At 38.9% G+C, this 21,422-nt stretch overlaps 1 protein-coding gene across 2 annotated transcripts in view; it reads right to left on the bottom strand.

Annotated features, from left to right (window-relative positions):
• The window catches only part of TRPM6 (transient receptor potential cation channel subfamily M member 6), a 68,407-nt gene that overhangs the window by 5,988 nt on the left and 40,997 nt on the right, over positions 1-21,422 (bottom strand). Inside the window, exons 15-26 of one of the 2 annotated variants that reach the window (XM_057425806.1) lie at positions 20,316-20,450; positions 18,467-18,747; positions 17,188-17,416; positions 16,470-16,625; positions 13,981-14,115; positions 12,820-12,948; positions 10,529-10,780; positions 9,397-9,571; positions 7,714-7,828; positions 5,820-6,019; positions 2,920-3,052; positions 28-1,160 (exon numbers count right to left, since the gene is read on the bottom strand). In XM_057425806.1, coding sequence (XP_057281789.1) covers positions 28-1,160; positions 2,920-3,052; positions 5,820-6,019; positions 7,714-7,828; positions 9,397-9,571; positions 10,529-10,780; positions 12,820-12,948; positions 13,981-14,115; positions 16,470-16,625; positions 17,188-17,416; positions 18,467-18,747; positions 20,316-20,450 — 3,073 coding nt within the window. Of the gene's footprint in view, positions 1-27; positions 1,161-2,919; positions 3,053-5,201; positions 6,020-7,713; positions 7,829-9,396; positions 9,572-10,528; positions 10,781-12,819; positions 12,949-13,980; positions 14,116-16,469; positions 16,626-17,187; positions 17,417-18,466; positions 18,748-20,315; positions 20,451-21,422 lie in introns of those variants that run through there. The other variant, XM_057425807.1, reaches the window with a different exon arrangement.

The raw sequence follows: 21,422 nt of genomic DNA, 5'->3' as shown, positions 1-21,422 counted from the left end.
TCTATAGCTGTAGCGTTTTATAATTACCACCAACGGCCTTGCAGGATTTCCCTCTTTTCACTTTCTTAGTGGACTGTAAGCTGTTGCTCCTGCAGAAACTCCAGTCCCTCCAGAGTGGGCTGATCCAGAAGGAGGTGCTGCGTTTCAGCTTGTTGTGAGAGATGAAGCTGCTGCGATGTGACCTCTCTGAGTTGCAGAAGGGCTTTGATTCTCTTATCTGGACATGCCCGGGAGGACTATCAGTGCAACTGCAGTCACTGTTATAGGTAGAATGTATGCACAGGGCCTTCTTCTTTGTTTCTGAGCTAAAAACCCCTTTTTCATCACCTTCAGAAAATCCCCAGTTCACATAACCACCTTTAGTTTTTAACCTGTCATCACAGAAGGGTGCTGCATTCTTTTCGATATCCAGTGATGGGTGAAGACCAAGAGAATGATCAGCCTCTATGGCATTAGTCTTTTCTGACAGCAAATGAATAACAAAGTCTCTCTGGTTCCATTCATAATCTTCTGGCTTTTTTCCAACGAGGCTGACACTCTGCAAATTCTGCTGCACAACAATGCTACTCAGTTCACCTCTGAATGCATGGTCCTTGTACTTGTCAGGAGTGCTCAAGAAAGACAAATTTAAGGTGACATCCTCAGAGAAAGACCCTCCCTGATGGTCAGGGGGCACCAGCAAAAATTGTCCATATCTAGGGGTTGATTTAGTCTCAGAAGATACTCCTGAAGTGAGTGTGTCACTTTCTATCTCTATCTTTTGAGAGCTGTCTTCTACCTTGTTACTCTCCATCCTAAATACATGGTCTTTGCACTCTGATGGCCACTGACTCCTTACCAAGCTCCGTAAAAGGGAGGATGGCATGCTGTAGTAGTGGTATTTCTTGTCATACAAACACTCCAGGCTGCTCAAGGTCTTGGAATAGAGCGCATTGCTCCAGCTATGGGGCAGCTTCCTACAGCTTTGAAGCTTTGTGTCAGCCAGTAAGGCTTCTTCCACCTGCAAGGTGTCTACAGCTGAAAGCACTTTCAGGATGTCCACTGTCAAGGCAGACAGGTCTTGTAAATGTCCTAGCTGGCTGTCCAGGGAAAGTAAAGACTCCTTGATACAAAATACTTTCTCATGCACTTCTTTAAGCTGCAGAAACATCTCCTCCACTCTAAATAGAAAAAGAAAATATCATGAAAATACCAAAACATAGATTTTCACTTCTGTTTGCCAGATGATGAAGGAAGCCATTAATACATTTTAAAAAGTCAGTTCACATTTCAAAGAGCCTTTTTTTTTTTTTTTTTTTTTAATGGTGACTTCCATTCACATGAATACCTATATTTGAAGAAAGAAATCCAAACTTACAAAACGTCAATCAAATTACTCGGCAAACAGACAGTGACTTTTAAGGAAACAAGCTTTTTCCTCAAGGAGTATCTGTTCCAAAAAACTGCTATTTTCCTATTAATGTCCATTCATTTCCATAGAACTACTAAACATGGACAGCAAAACACAGCTTAGGAAATGCTGCACCGACTATTGCATTTACAGCTGTAATGCATCATAATGAACCTCCAAGGCTGCTTCCTGCTGTCACTTCTGTAAAGTATGCTTCTTGTCACTCAGTCATGTCGCATTTCTACATTTCTTGTGTAAGCCTAAGAACATGGCTCACACAAACCTTCAGATATTTTTACATTTCTCAAATACTGAAGACTGGTGAGAAAAGGGTCTTCCCAAGAACCTGTCTGAACTCTGGGAACAGTCTCTTCATCAGTCACCTTCAGGTAAAATTCAAAAGCCCAAAAAGCAAACCGTTTTTTTCTGGTCTTCAAATCCCCAGTGCCTGGAATTACATCATTTTAATCAAATAAATACCTTCAAGCTTTCTGAAGATACACTCTCTGGTCCCTTTAACACTAAGACAATGATAAACTACCTGCAGGCAATATGCAAAAGTTGTTCATTTCCTTTCTCACCGAGTAACTAAAAGACATAGTATTTAACCAGTAGCTGAATAAAATCAAAGACCAGTATTCCAAAATATTTTATTCATCTAAATTAATTTCTTGTATTAATGTTATGCAATGCTGTGAAGTGTGTTTAACTTTTGCACTAAGGAAAAAATCCTCTCCAGGTCTATATTTATCCACTAAATGAAATCTTTTTGCTCTAATCTATTCAATGTATGAACAAAGCTACTTATTTCATTGCTTTTGCAGGGAACATTCATTTTGCTTGCATGTTTTATTTTAGTATGCAGAAAATAAGATTGTGAATATGCAAAGATTAAGAAGCTATCTTTCTTTAGGCAAAACAAATTTATTGATGAGATCAGTACTGGCATTCTTTAAGACTTCTTATAGCACTCACTTTCTTTAACTCATCACATTAAATATAATGGCGGGTCTGCCACCAATTTCAATAGAAAGCTAAATTAAGTCAATACTGAGACTTTTGAAACCCCTTTGACAGTTGGGTATTGATATTCTGCAAAGACTATACTGCAGTTAATGCTACAATGGCTATATGGTTATTTCTGTAAATAGCACTTATACTTAATCACAAGCAATACTCCTGAAGTGTTCTTACACTGCTAAGCCTTTAAATAATAATATGTACTGTATATCATACTCTGGATTTTGTGGTGCCACCTACTCTGCAAAAGTGAAACTGACCAACACTGTACTGTACCATTTAACCACCTGTGCACTGTACACAGCTGGGCTGCAATTCTGTCAGCAAGGCATCCCAGCAGTCATGCCATTCAAACAGATACATTACATTTCCATCAAATTAGCAAGGCCTATGCATGCTATTGATCCTCCTGTTCACAGTGGCCATACCTGCTCCAAAAGCATTAGCTTATCAAAGTTTTTTTATATGACAAATGTATATAAAGAGCACAAATTTGCAGCAAAACACACCTTTCTGTTGTCAGACGAATCCTTTCACTGTCACTGGAACTCAGGCTTTCATTCTTCTCATGAAAATATTTTTCCACACACTGTTCCTCAAAGTCATGGAGCTTCTTTAACTCCTCATCACTCAGGTACAGCTCTGAACAAAAGCGATAGGAGTCCATATGAAGCATGCCGATAAATGTAACTGTTTATAAGCACCCATGATAAAAATAGAAAACTGTTGGACCTGCTTTCCTACCCCTCCCTTGAGAAGAATGAGTCAGATGTAACTTACAAAGGTTTCACTGTAATTTGGTTCAGGCATTCATTTAGATCTAGTCACCTATAACAATTAGTCCTTTCAGGTACTCAAAGCTACAGAGCTTTTTTTTCACCTAATATCTTCCCATGTTCATATGTATAAAACATTAAGCAAGATTACTGGGTGACAAAAGAAGAACTCATTCAAAAGTTTCAAACTCCACAGCTTGGGCTGCTCATGATGCTATTCTTCTAGCACACCAAGACTTCTGAGAGAACAGATTGATTATAAGTCAGTACGTAGAAATGCATGCAGTGGCAAGCTGCTTCTCTGATCTGAAATCTGTATCTTCCAAGTTTCTTTTTTCTTTCCTTTTTTACATGCCAGAGTCCTCACTGTACTTGCCAGAGGTGTATCAGTGCCAAGCAACATGCCAGTTTATCACAACTATATAGTACCAGCCTGCAAAACACAGCTCAGGAGGGAAGCCCACTGCAGTGTTCTGGGGTACCCCTCTAACTCCAAATAAGACTTGATCACCTTCTAGACTCTTTTCCCCCCTAATCCATCTGTATTCTTGCCTCCAAGATTTTACTCTCTGTATCTCTGTATTTTCATTGATTTTCCACAGGGTGGCACTGGATACCCACTACTAAACCCAGTTAATTATAATCACATCACAATTTAAGTAGAAGAAATGTACGAGGTAATAATAGGCATATAGAAAAGGTATTTAGAAAAGGTACCTGAACAGGAAAAATGTCTCTCTCTGCTAGAAGGACTTTTATATGTGCAAAGCAGTGTTTCAGTTTTTCTTGTGCCTACTGTACCATAGAAGAAAGATACCCTCTATGCTATGTCAGTGACTTACACTATGCATGCATATAAAATAAGCAGTTATAACTTCAAAGGCAGTCTGATGTATCCAGTCATGATGGAGGAGCAGAGCCTAAGAGCAGCAGTAAAGTAGTTCAGCATTGATTAGTTAAGCCCATTTTTCAAAATCCGTAACCACCTGTGAGCGTGCCGGATATCTTCAGGGATTCATGGTCAGCAGAGTGAAGCATAACCCAGCAGGGTATGCTCACCTGTTCTTAGACATCAATGATGTACACTGCAGCAGGAAGGATGAAGCTATATAATGCTATGGGCCAGCCTTTTCCAGTGTTTTTTTGGATAAGGTTACAGCCACCAGCCGCTTCTCCTCCCCATTCTCCTGCCTCACCACACCAACCATCAAGCTCCATGACTGAGTATTCATTCCTATCCCAAAATCTTGTTGTCCCCTCCCTGCAACAGAATCATAGAATCAAAGTATAATTTGGGTTTGAAGGGACCTTAAAGATCATCCAGTTCCAAACCCCCTGCCATGGGCATGGACACCTTGAACTATACCAGGTTGCTCAAAGGACCATCCAACCTGGCCTTGAACACTTCAAGGATGGAGTATCCACAGCTTCTCTGGGAAACCTGTTCCAGTGTCTCACCACCTCATAGTGAAGAATTTACTCCCAATATCTTGTCTAAATCTACCCTCTGTTTAAAGCTATTACATGTTGCCCTGTCACTACATGCCCTTGTAAAAAGTCCCTCTTATATTTCTTCTAGGCCCCTTTTAGGTACTGGAAGCTGCTCTGAGGTCTCCCCGAAGCACCCAACTCTCTCAGCCTGTCTTCACAGGAGAGTTGCTGTAGCCCTCTGACCATCTTCATAGCCCTGTTCTGCACTTGCCCGTGCAGGCCCATGTCCCTCCTGTGCTAGGGGCCCCAAAGCTGAATGCTGTACTGCAGGTGGGGTCTCATGAGAGCAGAGTAGAGGGGGGAATCACCTCCCTCAACCTCCTGGCCACAATCCTTTTGATGCAGCCCAGCACACAGCTGGCTTTCTGGGCTGCAAGTGCACACTGCTGGCTCATGCTGAGCTTCCCATCAGTCAACACCCCCAAGTTCGCCTCAGGACTGCTCTCAATACAGTCTTCACTCCACCTGGATTTGTGCTTGATCTATACTAAAATAGCTAGGGCTGCTCCTAGCTGGCAACAGTTGGACAAGAAACTGGCATCACCTTAAAGGGCATTATGAAGGACCCTGGGATGGAGAAGTCCAGTTGGGAAAAGTGAAGGAGGTGTGCTTCAGGTGCAGTGATGAGCCACTGCAGAAAGGGATGGAAGCAGTGAGGAAGTGAGAGGTCCCTGTCCTCTTTCTGCATCTGCCATCACTGGCTCTCCTTTGTCTTTGGGCTCTGTGGCTACTTTCTCTTGGGAATTAAAAAGGAATTTTTGGTCTTTTCAGGACAAATGCACAGAATATATACCTGCAGTATTGTTTACTTTCTTTCAAAATAAGGCTATTCATCCTACAGAAGAAGTTACTGTCACTTTATTTCAGCTCAGAGTTGTGATGTGTCTTGACTGAAGCACAATATGCAGTGCAGCAAAAGCCAAATACAAAGAAAAGCATTCCCCTAGTCAATTTTTTTCTTACAAGAGTTCTTAGGCAGGCAGGTTAAATTCAGTTTTGCTAATAAAAACAGCCTCCTACCCAGAGAGCTACTCTACTCTCTTTTTTTTTTTCTTTGACAAACCAAGCTACAAAGTGATGGGAGGCTGGCAAAACATTTCTCATTAGCTATTTTGTTTGGTCCCCAGCTTAGCTCTGCTTACTTAGTCCAACATCGCCTTCCTCTTGATCCAGCTCATCTGGAGGTTGATGGTGGAAAATGCAGTTTATCAGAAGTCCAATGTGGCTCAGAAGGATGAATGGTGGAGGCAGCCATGGCTTCTCATGGTAAGTCATAATGTAGCGGTACCTGTTGTACTTCCAGAGCTTGTTTGATATGGATTTCAAATCAAAATAAACATTGCTGAGAAGACAGAGAGGGAAGGAGTGTAAAACACTCCTGTGAGGAATACTCCCAAGACAGCACAAGAGACTTGTCTACAGATCTAATATGACACTGAAGAAAAGTCCCATCCCTCCAGTGAGGTAAATCAGCTTAGCAACTTTCATTTAACATAGCAGTAGCATGTGCCTGCAGCTACTGTACTGAGAATGAGATCTTCAAAGCTGCCTAAAGGATTTGGAGATCCAATTCCCATTCACGTTAATGGGAACTGGGCAAAAAATATCCCTGAAGTGGCTTTGAAATCTCAGCCAGATTATTTAAACATTAATACATAGCTTAACTGAGAATTCAACATTGTCTGCCTCTTTGGACTAGATTAAAGGTAGAAGTCAAGCTAAGGGAAGAGTATTAATAAAACAGTTCTGTGCAATCCCCTAAACAAAATATTTGCTCCAACAGGCAGCTTCACAAACAATTCTTCTACAGGGTACTCTTTGGAGCCATGATATTATTAAAAATGCCTGTTGTTGCACTGAATAACTTTCCGTATCTACTATCATAAACCCAAGCACAGGAGTGTTGGATTCTTCTAGTTGCACTGGAGGGGACTTCAGTTGCACCGTTATGCTACACACCTAATATATAATCACAAAAACATGAGCTTTGCTTCTGGGAGCATAATTAAATGTATTGCTCATACTCATTTTTGGTCCCACTTCTGGAACAATCAAATCACTAAGCAGAAGATTTAATATCATCATTGCTGAAGGTTTAAATCTAGAAATAAGTCAAATTATAATTTCACAGCTGCATATTAAGAAAAAAAATAAAAAATTACGCCTTACCACAATTTCAGGAAAGGGATTTCTAATTGGAAGTGGGAATAGAATGAGTTTTGGTCATTCACTTTTCTTGAATATTAATCACTACATTTCTCCATTTGATTTTTCTTTTTTTTTAACCTACAGCTGACTTCCAACAGTTTTCTTCACCAGAAATAGGACTCCAGGAAAAAATAATTAACTGCTTGGGTTAGACCACTCTTTACTAGAATTTTAAATAAATTGATCCACTACAAGGATTTTCGTGTTAAAACTTGAAAGATTTGAATTACTATGAAGACACTGACTATAGTGTAATACAAATTACTATAAAATTACTATAAAGACCTCTCCTACTCTGATAGCAGATATTTAAAAAGACATAAAACCACTACATTTAGGTTTCAGTCTAGAACACACCAACTTGCACCAAACAACATGACTTTTCAAATTATTTCCTAAGGGAAGAGCATGCTTCTACAAAGTCATTATTCTCTTCCTTTGAATACCTTCTCCATCTGCCTGCCAATTTAAGTCTTAGGCTACACTATGATGAAATGGGCAGCCCAAGATGCTCTCAGCACGGCAAATACAACTTTTAGGAACAAAGGACAAATAAACCTGTTTGCTTGCCAGCTTGTTGTCCACTTTCAGAGAATTAGATTTTGTTTAAATGGCAAAACAGTTTAGGTGTCTGCTTACTGTCGCCTTCCTCCCACCCTCTTGCTTCCACTGTGCTTTTTTTATTCAGCTTACCCCCATGGAAGATGGGTAAGAACCACCACCAATATGCCCCCTGCTGGGGTACTTTTGGCGAAAAGTTTTTGTCAAGTGTTGACAGAACATCTCTTAGTTGCTTTTGCTTTGGCATCAATTTACCATGGTACCTACTTAAAGAAAGCAATCAGCAAGTTGACCATGATGATATACTGCACAAAGAGGTAGACAGCCTGGAGGAACGGCGTGAGGAAGGAACCGGGAGGACAGTCTTCATTGGTTTCACAGACTGAAAGTGAAGAGTATACAGAGCATGATTAGAATGGAAATCAGAGCAAAGCACAGCAATGGCATGTGCTCCTCTTTTGCCATAAGAAACAGAATGGTCCTTATTACTTTCACAGAGATACATTATTAAATTCCCAACTAAAAAGTCTACTCCGCTTAAAGGAGATCTGAGACTTCTTTGTGATACTGCTGCTCCGTAGTTTCCATTGCAGTTCAGAAGCTATAGACGCCATTTCATGGATACAAGTTCTTATGCCAGTCACCCTGACTTTCTGTTAACGGGAAAATTATGCAGCTGAAACGTATCTGGGAGATGGCACATATTCAAGTGAACTGAAATCCAAATCTTTGATCCTTAAAGCAAGTGGCAAAGATTTCACTGACTCCACTGTGGAAAGGACACAGTGCAAAGGATACTTTATCAGTATTGGAGTGTTATTCCTTCAGAATTTCAGTAAGATCACAGGTACTCATGTGCAAAAGCATATATGGCTACTAATATTCATAAGATGAAGCAACAAATCATAGAAATTAAGGGATCCTTCTTAATGTTTTTAAATTGTCAAAATACTTTTCACTCTTTATGATTTTTAATTAAATTTTAGATCTTTGATGAAATTTTAAAACGCATTTATAAGGCAGCAGCCCTAAATTGATGACATATTCCACAGCATAAAGAGTCACTAGAAAAATTATAGCTTTATTTGGGAAGTTTCAAATGTTTAGCATTAATAAGTGATTAAATGGATTAAATTGTGAAACTTAATAGTGTGCTTTCATTAAAAGAATTATGACATATAACCAAAATACATAGCCATCATGTGACTGTTTCAGAAATAGTAATAGATGTAATACCTAAAATTATGTTAATGAATTAGGTCTATGCTGAACTATGTGTGCTAAATATATATATCTACTTGCATACCCACTTTTCTATTTTAGGGACAGTTTTACTTGTACCCATCACTTAGCAGCATGAGAGTGCCTTCCATCTGTAATGCTGAAATAGTTCCTGGAGTGCCTGATTCTTCTCTGGTACTGAGACAAGGTCAAAACCATAATCATTGTGTTCAACTGGTTTATCTGGTTTTTTTTTAATGATGCCAGATAACTCTTACACCGATGAAAAATATTTTTTTCTTTATTTTTCCTTTTTGTGGTTATCATTTTATGTTTTCTTCCTTTAAGGGAACTTTGTAGTCCTTCCTCCAAGAGATCAGCAGCTTTGGATTTGCCTAATTAGAAATCCATTTCACTGCCAAGATCCCCTGACCACGAACTAGCTTAGTATTAGTTCCTATGTGCTTTGCTCTGAGCTTTGCAATATACTTAATTTGACAAGCTAATGTTGAAGGTTTTAAAGCTTAATCTTTATTTTTTAACAAAGAAAGTAATATTCTTACCTTTATTCATGCAGTATTACTCACTAAGGACATATATATACTGGAATCAAAATTGTCTGAGAAAGAATAAACTCCGTATGTAGTCTGAACTCTAGTAACCCAAAGCAGATATGTTTCTGCATATATTAAATTTAAGGTGTTGAGCTGTACTATGAAAACTACCTACCATCTATTTCTCCAGCATAGACCTCACCAAACATCATCCAGTAAGGCTGAAACACAATGTCTCGTGCCAGAGTCCAAGAAGGAGGTTCTTCTGGTGAAAGGATTGCCTTTCGTGACACTCCAAAACTCAACAGGACTATGGCCATCATGACTACAATATAGAACATGTTTGCTGTCTGGAAGATATGTGTGCATGAAAGAATTAGCTGTGCTGATTATATGTAAAGGAAATACATTTTAAGGATGAGTATCAATCACTGCTTTTCCAAACCACAACAGAGAAACAGGGCTAATAATCTTAGTGCGCTAAAGGAAGTAAAAATAACATTTCTATGACCTGGATTATCCACGTGTTTTGTAGAGGCTAGAGTCACCCTGGACCAAGAAGGGTAAAATTTCTGCTTGCCTCTCAAGTACCTCTTAAGATCTTAAGCAAGATTTGAAAAATATAAAGACCTTATGATGGTGCTTTTTCCTCAGTGGAATTTCCTCCAAACTAAGAGCAAGAAATAGCAGTGAAAATTATTTTGCCTTCTAACACTGCATTGGAATTACTATGCAAGACAGAATATAAAAGTATTAACAACATAGTTCCCAATAACTGAGGGAAGTTACTGAGGGAATCTGCAGATATCCCTCAAGACTAGGCTGCAGTTCAGCAGTAGTTCTTATACCAAAAGAGAAGAAAAGATTAACTTTGATCTCAGAGAAATTTTGCCAGCTAAAATGGGATATAATTATTTGAATCAAAATGCAAAATACTAATGAGACAGTTTCCAGGAGCTAGGGGAATTATCTACAGTAGTGAGCCTGTCTGCAAGAGACAGTGATTTTTCTTTCTCCTATTATCAAGCTGGATCAGAAACTCAACTCCAATGCAAACATTCTCTTAGGATCGAAGCAAAAATGGCTTTTGTGAATAAATTCAAATAATGAAAAAATTAGAGAGAACTGAAATCTAATTATGGTCAACTTACAAATAGAAAAAGACATGGTATTTTCAGGTAATACGTTCACTATGAATTAGGTGACCTCTCCTTTGACCACCATTCTTTTCTGTCGCTTCTGACCTTTACACATTACTGTATAGATGCCTTAACTACAGAACTATTTCTCCAAGGCATGATACTTACCATTTTCCCAATCATTGTCAGGTATAGGCCAGCATGCTGATTCACAGCAAAAAGATCAAGGAGCCGAGCATACCAAAATATTATATCCAAGCAGTAAAGTAGCCTCCCTGCAGTTTGAACAGGGGGTTTGGACCAGCGCAAGCCAAAACCAATCATAAATAGGATGATAGCTATAGAATCAGTAAAATTCCAGTATTCATAAATCCACACCTTCACTTTTTGGAGGAATTTTCCAGGTTCCGAGATAAATACCTGAGTAGAATGAGGAAGAAGGGAGGAACAAAACAAAACTCCATTAAAATCACAGACACCTTTTTTTTGTCTAAACAGTTTTATGATATTTGAGAATGTGCAATTTTTTTCCTTTTTTCTTAAATTTTCACAGTCCTGTGTACTGCATATTGCCATTCACTGACAACTGAAGTTTTTAATTGCTCAAGTATGCCACACCTAAGGAACAATTCTGAGCCTGAACCTATTCAGTAAAGAGCGTGCTCCTCAGCAGAAAAAAGCAGGCAGTATAGACTTGTTATGCATATGTACTATTATAAATTTAACGAGCATTTTCTAGAGGGATGGTCATGACCTGCAGTAGCCCTTTTGTAAGCCTCTAAGTCATGGAAAGTACCAGCCTAACCTTGCTGACGGAAAAATAACTAATGCTTTTATTTCAGACTGAAAATATAAAGAAAGATCCTTGTATTCCACCAAGGACATGCTAAAAAAAGGAGTGCTGGCAAGTAGCAAGGTAAAGAATGAAATGTTCACCTCTTGAACTGTGAGGTGCCCCAAAGGGATTTTAAGCTTCACTGCACAAATGTGTGAAGTGGAATCTTTGAGAGACCATAAATAAAACCTCTGCACATTACACAAGAGAAGCCAATTACACAGTGCTATGTAAGATCATACTGATAAGTTCCAAGCGGTGAGATTTTGAAATGTTACGCCCTGCTCCTGAAAGAATTTACGCATATGAAGACATTAACATAAATAAGGGAACCTACTCAGTTCAGCTGGACTAACTCACATGAGGAACTAGTTGCAGGATCAGGGCCTAAGGCTTTAACAATTAGTTGATACAATCTAGAGAAATAGAGGCTTGCAGTTACATATAACAAGGCCCTCAGCAGTTACTTAGCTGCATGTGTAAGGCACAGTGTCCTATAAAGTCTTTGCCAGCAGACCAGAACTAGTACATGTACAAAGAAAATCAAGTAAAAGACATTAATTTCAAAGTCTCCAATAAATTTCAATGTATAGAACAGCTGATGTTTCCACTGCCCCACCATCAACATGATGCAACAGCACAACAGTGATTTCTAAAGTGCTTGCTACTTCACATTTAATTTTTAACTCAATTAGACAATTCTCATGTTGGTTTTTTAAATTTTATGCCTTGCAGACACAGAGTTTGAATGTTTATCCAAACTTCACTATATTCCCAGCATTTCTGCTGTCCCTTGAAATTCTTCACCTCTCTCATACTGATGTCACAGTCTTCTGAATGATCTGTTATAACAGCATCCTTCACTCAGAACTGACTGCTTTTTTACATTTTATTCTTCTAAAAGTATAGCATTTCAAATGTCATAAAGAAGATGATTCATACTACTGTGGTTTACTAGGTGCTGATTCAATGAAGATATGTTCAATAACATACAATAATTTGGGAAATACACAGCTGCATTCGCCTCCATCCTCAGGTTTTGAGAGCAAATTGTGTTCAGAAGCTAAGACTTAATCAACTGAAATTAATTGCAGTTAATTTTGTTTGGAATGTCATTTTTCCATGCTCAATGAGCCCAGCATTAAAAGTTGATGGTGGGTGGGTTTTTTTCCAGTTTCATTTTAAGAGGGTCAGTTAGACTTGATAGAGAGACATAGATTATTCAACACATAACACCTCTTAATTGGCAACAATGTCAGCACTCAAATATCTACAGACAAATTCCACATTTGTTATAAGAAGTCTAATGGTCCACTTGCAAAAAATAAATGAAACAAGTGCCTAAGGGCTCCAAATCTCAGTTCACCATTATCACTCTCAAGCAACCTGCAGCTTTCCACTGGCTTTTCACTGAACAAGAGATTTAAGGACAGATTTTAGGATTCATTTTCAAAACCTAAGTCTTCAAGTAGAAGACTTCTCAGACATAAATGTCCTGTATAATTCTTTCCTCTGCTAAATTCTCTACAAAAAGAATGGAGGATTTGGCATTCTTCAGTTTATTTTTATTCTCTGGTTTACAATATATTCTCTATAGGTGAGAAGTGTGAATGAAAAAGCTTACCTCCCTGACTTTTTCAATGGCAGTGCTGAAAATATAAATGATAACAAGCCACTCTTGCACACTTGGTCTTGGTTCCATCTTCACCAGTACAGTGTAAGTGAAGAGCATGAGAAAAACCATGTACGCCATCTGCAAAACACACCATATACAAACCATATGCACAAAAAACCTCCAACAAATTTCTACAAATGTACTAACAGGTAATTAGCCTGACCATATGTATTCAAACTAGTGGGTCATTGTCAAATTTTTGAGGTCAAAATCTTTCCTCCAGTTCTCCAAAGTATGTTTATGGGAATATCTTTAAACATCGCTTAGAAATTGGTGCGTTAGTGCTGAAAAATGGGAGCAAAAGTTGTACTATTGCAGCATACGTTCACGTAGGCTCCAAATGCATATATGAGACACACTCTATTGTCTGCGCACACCACTTGAATGTAAAGGCAGCGTTATGCTTTTATCTTAACCTTCTATAGGAGCAAGTAATCATTCTACTTGATTCACTGCTGGTTAACCAGTGCCTTCCAAAACAGAGGAAGAACAATATCAGCACATATTTTAAAGGTACCAGAACATGCTATAAATGTATCTGAGACAACAGATTAACAGGTTATAAAGCAGTTAGCCACACCCTGTAAAAGGAGTAACAGTTTATGGACATAGTGGTCTGACCCAACAGGCAGCCTAATCTTAAACATCCTAAAATCTACTGACACAGGGTTAATTACTAAATTTGATTTAATAAATGCATGTTTCGCTATAGCAAATAGTCTCCTATAGAATAATATTCACTTCTTCAGAAACAGATCCTAAAGAAAGGGAAATGAGTATCTGTGAGATACTTAAGGTATTTAAGGACAGCTTCAAATCTATCTTAGCATGTGCAATTAACCACTGTAAAAAGCTGTGCTCTGTTTAAATTTATTTCTTTTTTTCTTTTCTTTCTTTTTTCTATTTTTGGTTGTGTTTTTAATGCAGCTGCATGATTTTGGCAGAAAAACGTTTCACTCAATAGTGAGAGAAATATTCAAGTATCTTCCCATCCACTCCCACCACTAAGTGGCTGAAAATCCATGCTAGGCAAAGTAAAAGTCACATTAAGTGGTGTTTGAAAGATCAAAGGAGGGTCTTGGCATTCCAAGTTTCAGCATGATGACCAACCGTGTGAAACCAGAACTTGACAATTGGTGCATTGTAGAACTCATAGAATTTTCTGGTCCCAGGCAGGTTTCCTTGTCCACCATCTACTTGGCTTTCATCAGACTTCTGAGCAACCTTCTCCACATCATAATCCTTCTTTAAAAGGAAACAATGTTTTTAAAGTAAGAAATCATGGTCTACGATTGCAAAGGTTGTGTCATGTTAAAGAGAAGACAGGCACAGATGCTTAAGCTTTGTTCTGAAAATACAAACCATTACTGTAACTTGATTTTGTCTGGTTACAACCATTTCATCTGCAATAATCAACATGCACACTTTTCCACTATAAATACTCATTTAGAGTTTGCTTTATGACTACAGGCAGCAGACTGGGTGTCAGCAGACCTGAATCAACTCAAGTTTCTGACACACATTTCTTTCAGTCTTTAAGCAAAGTCAATCACCCTATGTCTCACTTTCCCCAGCTGTGAAATACAGATAAATAACAGCTCCCAATATGACATAACTGCATTAGCTAGAACTCCACTGACAACTGTGAGACATTTTAAAATAAGGGAATGAGCACCACGTTTCCACTCATGTATACAGTTGCACAGAAAATGTCAAGATAGTGAAATTCTAAATACAGAATCTAATTGCTATTTTTGACACAGTGTATACCTGATTAGAAGATGAGGATGAAATAAGTACTCTCTTACAAAGATCTGCCTACAAAAATACAGTTAACTTCTTTAATACCCTCAGTAAAATAAAATATATATAAAAAAAAAAGGCAAATACACTTGATTCTGTATTCAGAATTTGACACTTGTCTGAGTACCACTGTGAAAGTACAAATATCTGATTGCTGCTGAAGCCTAAGAACCGCAAAGACACACAGAAGTGGGCAACTGATAAAACTGTAAGATGCTAAAAGGAGTTTTCAGAGACAAAGGAGAGAGGCCTGGGGAAGCTATAAAAAGCTAGTAGCGGGGCAAGGCTGAGGGAACCAAACTGCCTTGTTCAGTTTTGTTTTCATGCTGGCCAAATTCCTTGACTATTATCAATGCTAAAACTTACTGCTACTAGACATCTGTAGTACCTCATTTTTTACGTGACAGAGTTACCCATACTACATAACATTTTCTTGGTTTATCAGGGGAAAACTGTTTTTTTTTTCATCACACTAGACTCAGAAAAGTGCTAAACTGGAGAATATGATAAACAGAATCATCCTAATCTGTTAACATCAGATCCTTCAAAGTGAAGGAGAGAATTGTCCCATGAAAGAGTGCAATTTCCAGTTGCAGAAGGTCACTGGAACTCATGACTGTATGTGAATGATGCTCTATATGGCACATGAACACTGTTGAAATTGTCTGTTAATTTTTCTATTACATTTCATATCAGAGTATTTAAGAAAAAGCCACAGCTTGGCCTTTCATCTTGAACAATGATCTATAATAGACAAAATCATAAATTAAGCTTATTGCTAGCCCAGGAAGGAAGCAGCCCTGCCTGTGGCAGGACAGAAAAATGCTTACACACATTGCTGTGTTGCCTTCTATCAAACCACAGGGGTGCTGCAAATTACAACTGTCTTGTCCTCTGTATCACAGCTTCTACCTAACCCCATAAATAGCATTTTTGAGCTATCTTAGAAAGGCACAGGAGGAGATAACGGCTTCCAGCATTTTTCTGCATCAGGGAAAAAAAAGCACAAGTATGGCATTGGCAGGCCTACCATGCTGCTCTGAAAGCCCCAACAACAATCGGCTTTTAATTTTACACAAATTCAAAGTTAACTGAGAAGGTCCCATGCTTATCTGCTGTAAGGTAAGCACAGCAGAGCAAAGAGCCTGACACCTCTCACCACTTGACAATCCTGCTTTCACTGGTTAGCACCTCACCAACATTTATCCTTTTGGATGTCAATTCTCCATGCCTGCTGTCTACCTCAGGCTGAAAACTTTTGGAAATTTTATGTTCAAGGAATGTTTTGTGGAGAATGAGAAAAAGAAAGGACAGGAAATTCTGCATTGAGAGTTCAGGACCTGAACTGCCTCACTTCTGTCAGGACCTGAACTGCCTCACTTCTGCTGTTTCCCTGCTTTGGACAGCTTGACTGAGCAATATGAATTGAATTTCATGGATGTGATTTTTTTTTTGTATGATATAGAACCATTCTTTGATTATTTGATATACAAGATTACATAGGTATTTATCCGCAGCTTGAATAGACTGTGCTCTAAAATACCTGCGTAAATGACAGATAATTATAATCTCATTATATTTCTTTAAGGCTGGGAAGGATTTTCGCATTATGACCAGTACAGAAGTGACACCCAGGAGATAAGTAACTTGTCCAAGGTCACTTCAGTCTCCCCAGCTAGGGATTAAACAGTTCCTGAGAGCTGGTTCCTGACACTTCCAGCTGGTCACCCTGTCGTCACTTCTCAAGATTATATGATGGTAAACAGACAGCTCCTGACACAGAAATGCAGACTAACCAGACATGAGGCATCTTTAGAGCTGACTGGGCTCTGATCCCCATGATACCATGTGAACTGATGGAAGTCTTGAGACTGAGGCACATGAGACATTTCTGCCTTGCTTTTAAACTCCAGCATCAAGATGGTGGGAGGCAGGAGAATACTCATAATGACCTAAAAGAAATACACGAGTTTCAGGAAAACAATTCAGCATGATACTATAGACCTGATACCACAGTCAGCACAAACCTAGTAAAATTCTAGCCTAGGAAGGAGCCCTGATCTAAGGAATCTCTGTATCACACCCCTACGGCTTTCAAACTAATGTGCTGCTCTTGACTATTTTGTGGCTTTGAATAGTGCCATCGTATCTGGGGATACTTTAGATACTGGTCCCTATATCCACAGAACATTCCTCCCATCAGCAGCTTTGCCAGAGAACCAGCAAAGCAGGGCAGTGAGAGCAGGTGGAAAGTGACTGAAGGGTGCTGAGAGAATGGGAACAGCAAAAATACCCTCACAAAATACATTCTCCTAATGTCATCCCGCAGTTACTTTTGCAAAGAAGTAAACCAGAAGTATTTTTGTTTTCCCTCCCTGCCTTTCTTTTCTCTTTTCTCTTTTTCTTTTCTCTGCACATTCCAAACCATGCTTAACCACATCTCTCTGATGCTGCATTACCTGTTCATAACCACAAGACATGTATGAAGCATCTGAACAGCTAGATTGACGCTACCTTAAACCAGGAGTTCTTCCGCATCTTCAGGCGTCCCATCCACATATCAGTCAGCAACATCTGTGTGCACGTATGCGACACGAAAGGCCTCAGCCCCACAGACACTGCTAGTTTTAAGCAAGTTGAGTTGCTCCAGTTTTTTAGTTCATAGGTCAGCAACTTCATGGCCATCTGCTCATTTTGTTTGAATGCTTTCTCCAGCACATCTAAGGCAAGTTGCCCAAATTCCCTAGAGAAGAAAGGGGCAGAAGAAAACAGTTCATAAAACAAGGATCCATTGAAACTCAGAATCATTGCCACAAAGAGGCTGGTTTGAGAAGTCCATTAATTAAAATTCAGCTAACAATCTCAATAAGTATGCTTTCTCCCATTTTTCCCATTATTTTATCAATATATCTAGTGAAAAGTAATTTCAGGAGTAAACCTAAATATTTAGCCCTATTCACAAGATTTAGGGTCATCCTGTTTTATGGGGTTTTATTTATTCTGTTCATGATCCTATTCAGTGATCAAAACAGACCCTACAAAGTTCTGTGTATTTCATTCAACATCAGATTCATCACCACTGTGGGCGAACATTGCATGCAGTTGCAAAAGTCTCTTCTTTGACACTTTTTAAACATCTCTGTAGGGAAGACTCCTCAAGGAAGATACACTTTCCTTTAAATTAAGCATTGTAGCTACGTACAAAGCAAGACAGCACATCTCATTGTACTCTGAGGCAGGATGGCTACACAGCAAAAAAGTACGTCATTAAGAAGAAAAACTAGCAGAAAACACAAAGTGAAACTAAAAACTGGAAGAAAATTCTTGGTCTACTTCTTGTTTTATGCACTCAGTTATTTCAGCTTATGTTTTTCTTTAGGTCTTACACTGAGCAGGATTTAAGCACTAATTTTAGTTTGTTTATTACCACATGGTACAGGTTTGAAAAGTCCAATGCATATGTGCCATATGGCCTTTTAGCAAGTTGAACTGGAAGGGAAGCTATAAGGGAAATCTTAGTCTTCGACCTGAGCATTTACCAGACAGTAAAGCATGCATTACTCACATATTTTAGCTTTCAGATAAACAACTAGGTAACAAGCTAATAGCTTTCCTTTAACTCTTGACCAGACTGATACATTATATAATATGACTAGCATGCATCTGAAAGTATTTCTTTCACACTCGATAGTACATGGTACCACTAACCCTACAGACTCTTAGTGGATTACAAAAATATCTAACCATTCTAAGCACTGCAGATAATTAACTGAAGCAAAGGGAGAAGTCATACTTTGAATACTTCTTCAGTTCTTCTGAAGTGTCATCCACCATGTTGCTCTGTTTAGCTTCATGTGCCATTGCCCTGTAGAGTTTACAAGCCACAACGGCTTTGACCATGGCTTCCTCTCCATGCTGCCAGAAGAACATTGCCATCTTCTGCCTTTTCATTAATACTGCCCAAACCAGGAGGTCATTATAGGGGTATATAAAGCCAGATGACTCATAGTTCTCTGCAAAGCTTATACCCTCTTTTGATTTCTTCTTACACTTATGGAAAGCAGTGGTTCTTTCCTATAAATTTGTTTTTCAAAAAAAGAGAATCTCAGTGAATGGATGAACTTCAGATTCAAGAAAATAAAAACGCATGCAAGTCTGAATTACAAGGAGCAAACCATTTGATCATTATATATGTTTAAGTTACAAACCACAGCTGTGATGACATTCAGATTACCAATGCTAAGAAGCTGGTAACATTAGTGGAGAGAAAACACTCCTTCCTCTGTACCCCTGTCATATATAGCCTTACCTTCCACAGTGTTGGGGAGTCTCCAAACCCCATGATACCAAGATTCACTTGGTAGGTTGAAATATACACAATGGACCATGAAGGCTGTGTAGTGACCTCTGTGAAGCAGACCTTCAGCCATAGCTGAATGAGGCCTACAAGGATGCTGGAGAAGGACCCTTCACCAGGCACTGCAGTGACAGGACAAGGGGTAATGGGTTTAAACTTAAACAGGGGAAGTTCAGGTTAGGTATAAGGAAGCTCCTTACTGTGAGGGTGGTGAGGCACTGGAATGGGCTGCCCAGGGAAGTTGTGAATGCTCCATCCCTGGCGGTGTTTAAGGTCAGGCTGGACAGAGCCTTGGGCGACATGGTCTTGAGTGAGGCACCCCTGCCCATGGCATTGGGGGTCGAACTAGATGATCTTAAGGTCCTTCCCAACCCCAACCATCCCATGATTCTATAACTTGTCATACTTAGAGACGATTTTTACTGTATCCATATTTGCAATGTAGACTTGCTATATATTCATGTCTGGATATTTCTCCATTAAAGGCAAAAAATAAATCCTATTGATACAAGTGAGATACCTCAGTGCTATAAGGGGTTCATTTGGTTCACACTAATTCCAATGCAGCCATTTCAATTCATTCTACTTTGTTTTGTCTGTCAGATATTTTATGTGGCCATCTTTGCTCTTTTATCATTATTTCTCTGAAAGAAAATATTCTGTCATGATTTTCCAGATACAGAATCACCTAGGTTGGAAGAGACCTTTAAGATCATCAAGTCCAGCCACTTACCCCAGCACTGCCAAGACCACCACTAAACCATGTCACTGAGGGCCTCATCTACATGGTTTCTGAACACTTCCAGGTACAGTGATTCCACCACTCCCCTGGGAAGCCTGATCATGCTTTCTGTGAAGAAATTTTTCCCAATATCCAATCTAAACCTTCCCTGGCGCAACAAGCTTACTGTAACACTTTAATAAGCAACCATGAGAAAACATCAGGAAAGTCACAGAATTCCTACCATTGCTTCCAAATAAGAAGAGTTTTCACACATGCTTGATGTTCAGAAATAAGGTAATACTATATTTCAGTGAACAAAAGCTCTTAGAAACAAATGGATGGAAGTTAAACAGAATCACAAGGGGCACCTGAGCTTGATATCCGCAATAAAATTGCAGGACGTACTTCATGAATAGTGAACAGTAAAAAGTTGTTTCTGCTTGAATTTAAGTAGAATTATGATAACTAACAGCCTGACCAGCATAAGTCTAAAATCTCTCAATAAAATTATTAGCAGTCTAATACATAACAAGCAAAGTCTAGAATAAGCAATTATATTACCTTGTATTTGTAAGGCTGTGCTGTTCTGAAGAACTGAGAATGCAAAGTACTTTCAGCAGATCCCATTCTGCTAGCCGACTGATTACTCTGATGAAGAGAATGAGACAGGCTTTGGGAAAAGCTGGAAAGCACTCTCTAGATCCGAAGGCATACCATAAAACACAAGGAAAGAAATGCAAATTAGAGATTAAGTTTGCCTGTACTTACCTCTGACTGCAATGGTGTCTGTAGGAACTGATGTTATTCAAAGACTAGTGAGTCAGCAATTGCTGTAACTACCACCGCAGATTACACCACTGAGGAAAAAATACCCTGTTTCATATCTAATTTTAAAAATATATATTTTTCTGAATCTCTTGAATTCAAAATACTGATTTCCCCAGTAGCATCTACCAATTACAACAACACGGCTTGCACCAGATTGGAATCTCCAACCTGGAAGGTCTTCAAACGTGTACCATAAAAGGTGCCATAAGTCCTCTAAAGACAGAAGTTCTCTGAATTTTTTGCTGACCATTTCCTCTGAAGAACAGCATGTCTACCATCCCTGGGCATTTTGTTCAGTGTTGATTCAGAGGGAAGGATTTTAAGAGCTAAATCACTAATACTCTTCCCTGTGGTTCCTAGTTATATGATCATGTCATATGACCTTAACCCTTAACCCATACCTGTTAAGGTCTTACTTCATGAGGATACAGTGAAGAACTTTGTAACTTCTCAAATATCTCTTTTTAAGCATTGCATTAAGCCAGTGACACATAGAAAGCTCTGTCTCTGTTTCTATTCACTTCAAGGAACAGTTTTCATTATTTCTTCTCATTTTCTCAGATCCCCCTGAAGTTCTTCTATTAGTCATGAAAGCAGTACATGGCGATAAGAGGGTTTTGTTGTTTGTTTTTCAACATATGGAAGTACTTCAATCAAAGCTCAGCTCTGCTTTGGCAACTGAAGAGAATTCTTATGCAGTAAATCAGCTCCCTCTGTGATGTTGGCAATGTTACTCAGCTAATTTATAGAGAAATTTAAGCTGTTTTCAAGTTACTGGTTTTGGAAAGTTGATGGGGGAAAGTTAAGTGCTAGTATGTTTGCACACTGTTGTTCTGAAGC

This window comes from Pezoporus wallicus, unplaced genomic scaffold (assembly GCF_028554395.1).
Source record: "Pezoporus wallicus isolate ANWC-B61680 ecotype Strahan unplaced genomic scaffold, APGP_CSIRO_Pwel_v1 contig_7485, whole genome shotgun sequence".
NCBI lineage: Eukaryota > Metazoa > Chordata > Aves > Psittaciformes > Psittacidae > Pezoporus > Pezoporus wallicus.
The sequence above is the reverse complement of the archived record's forward strand: the minus strand, read 5'-3'. Positions and strand labels throughout refer to the sequence as shown.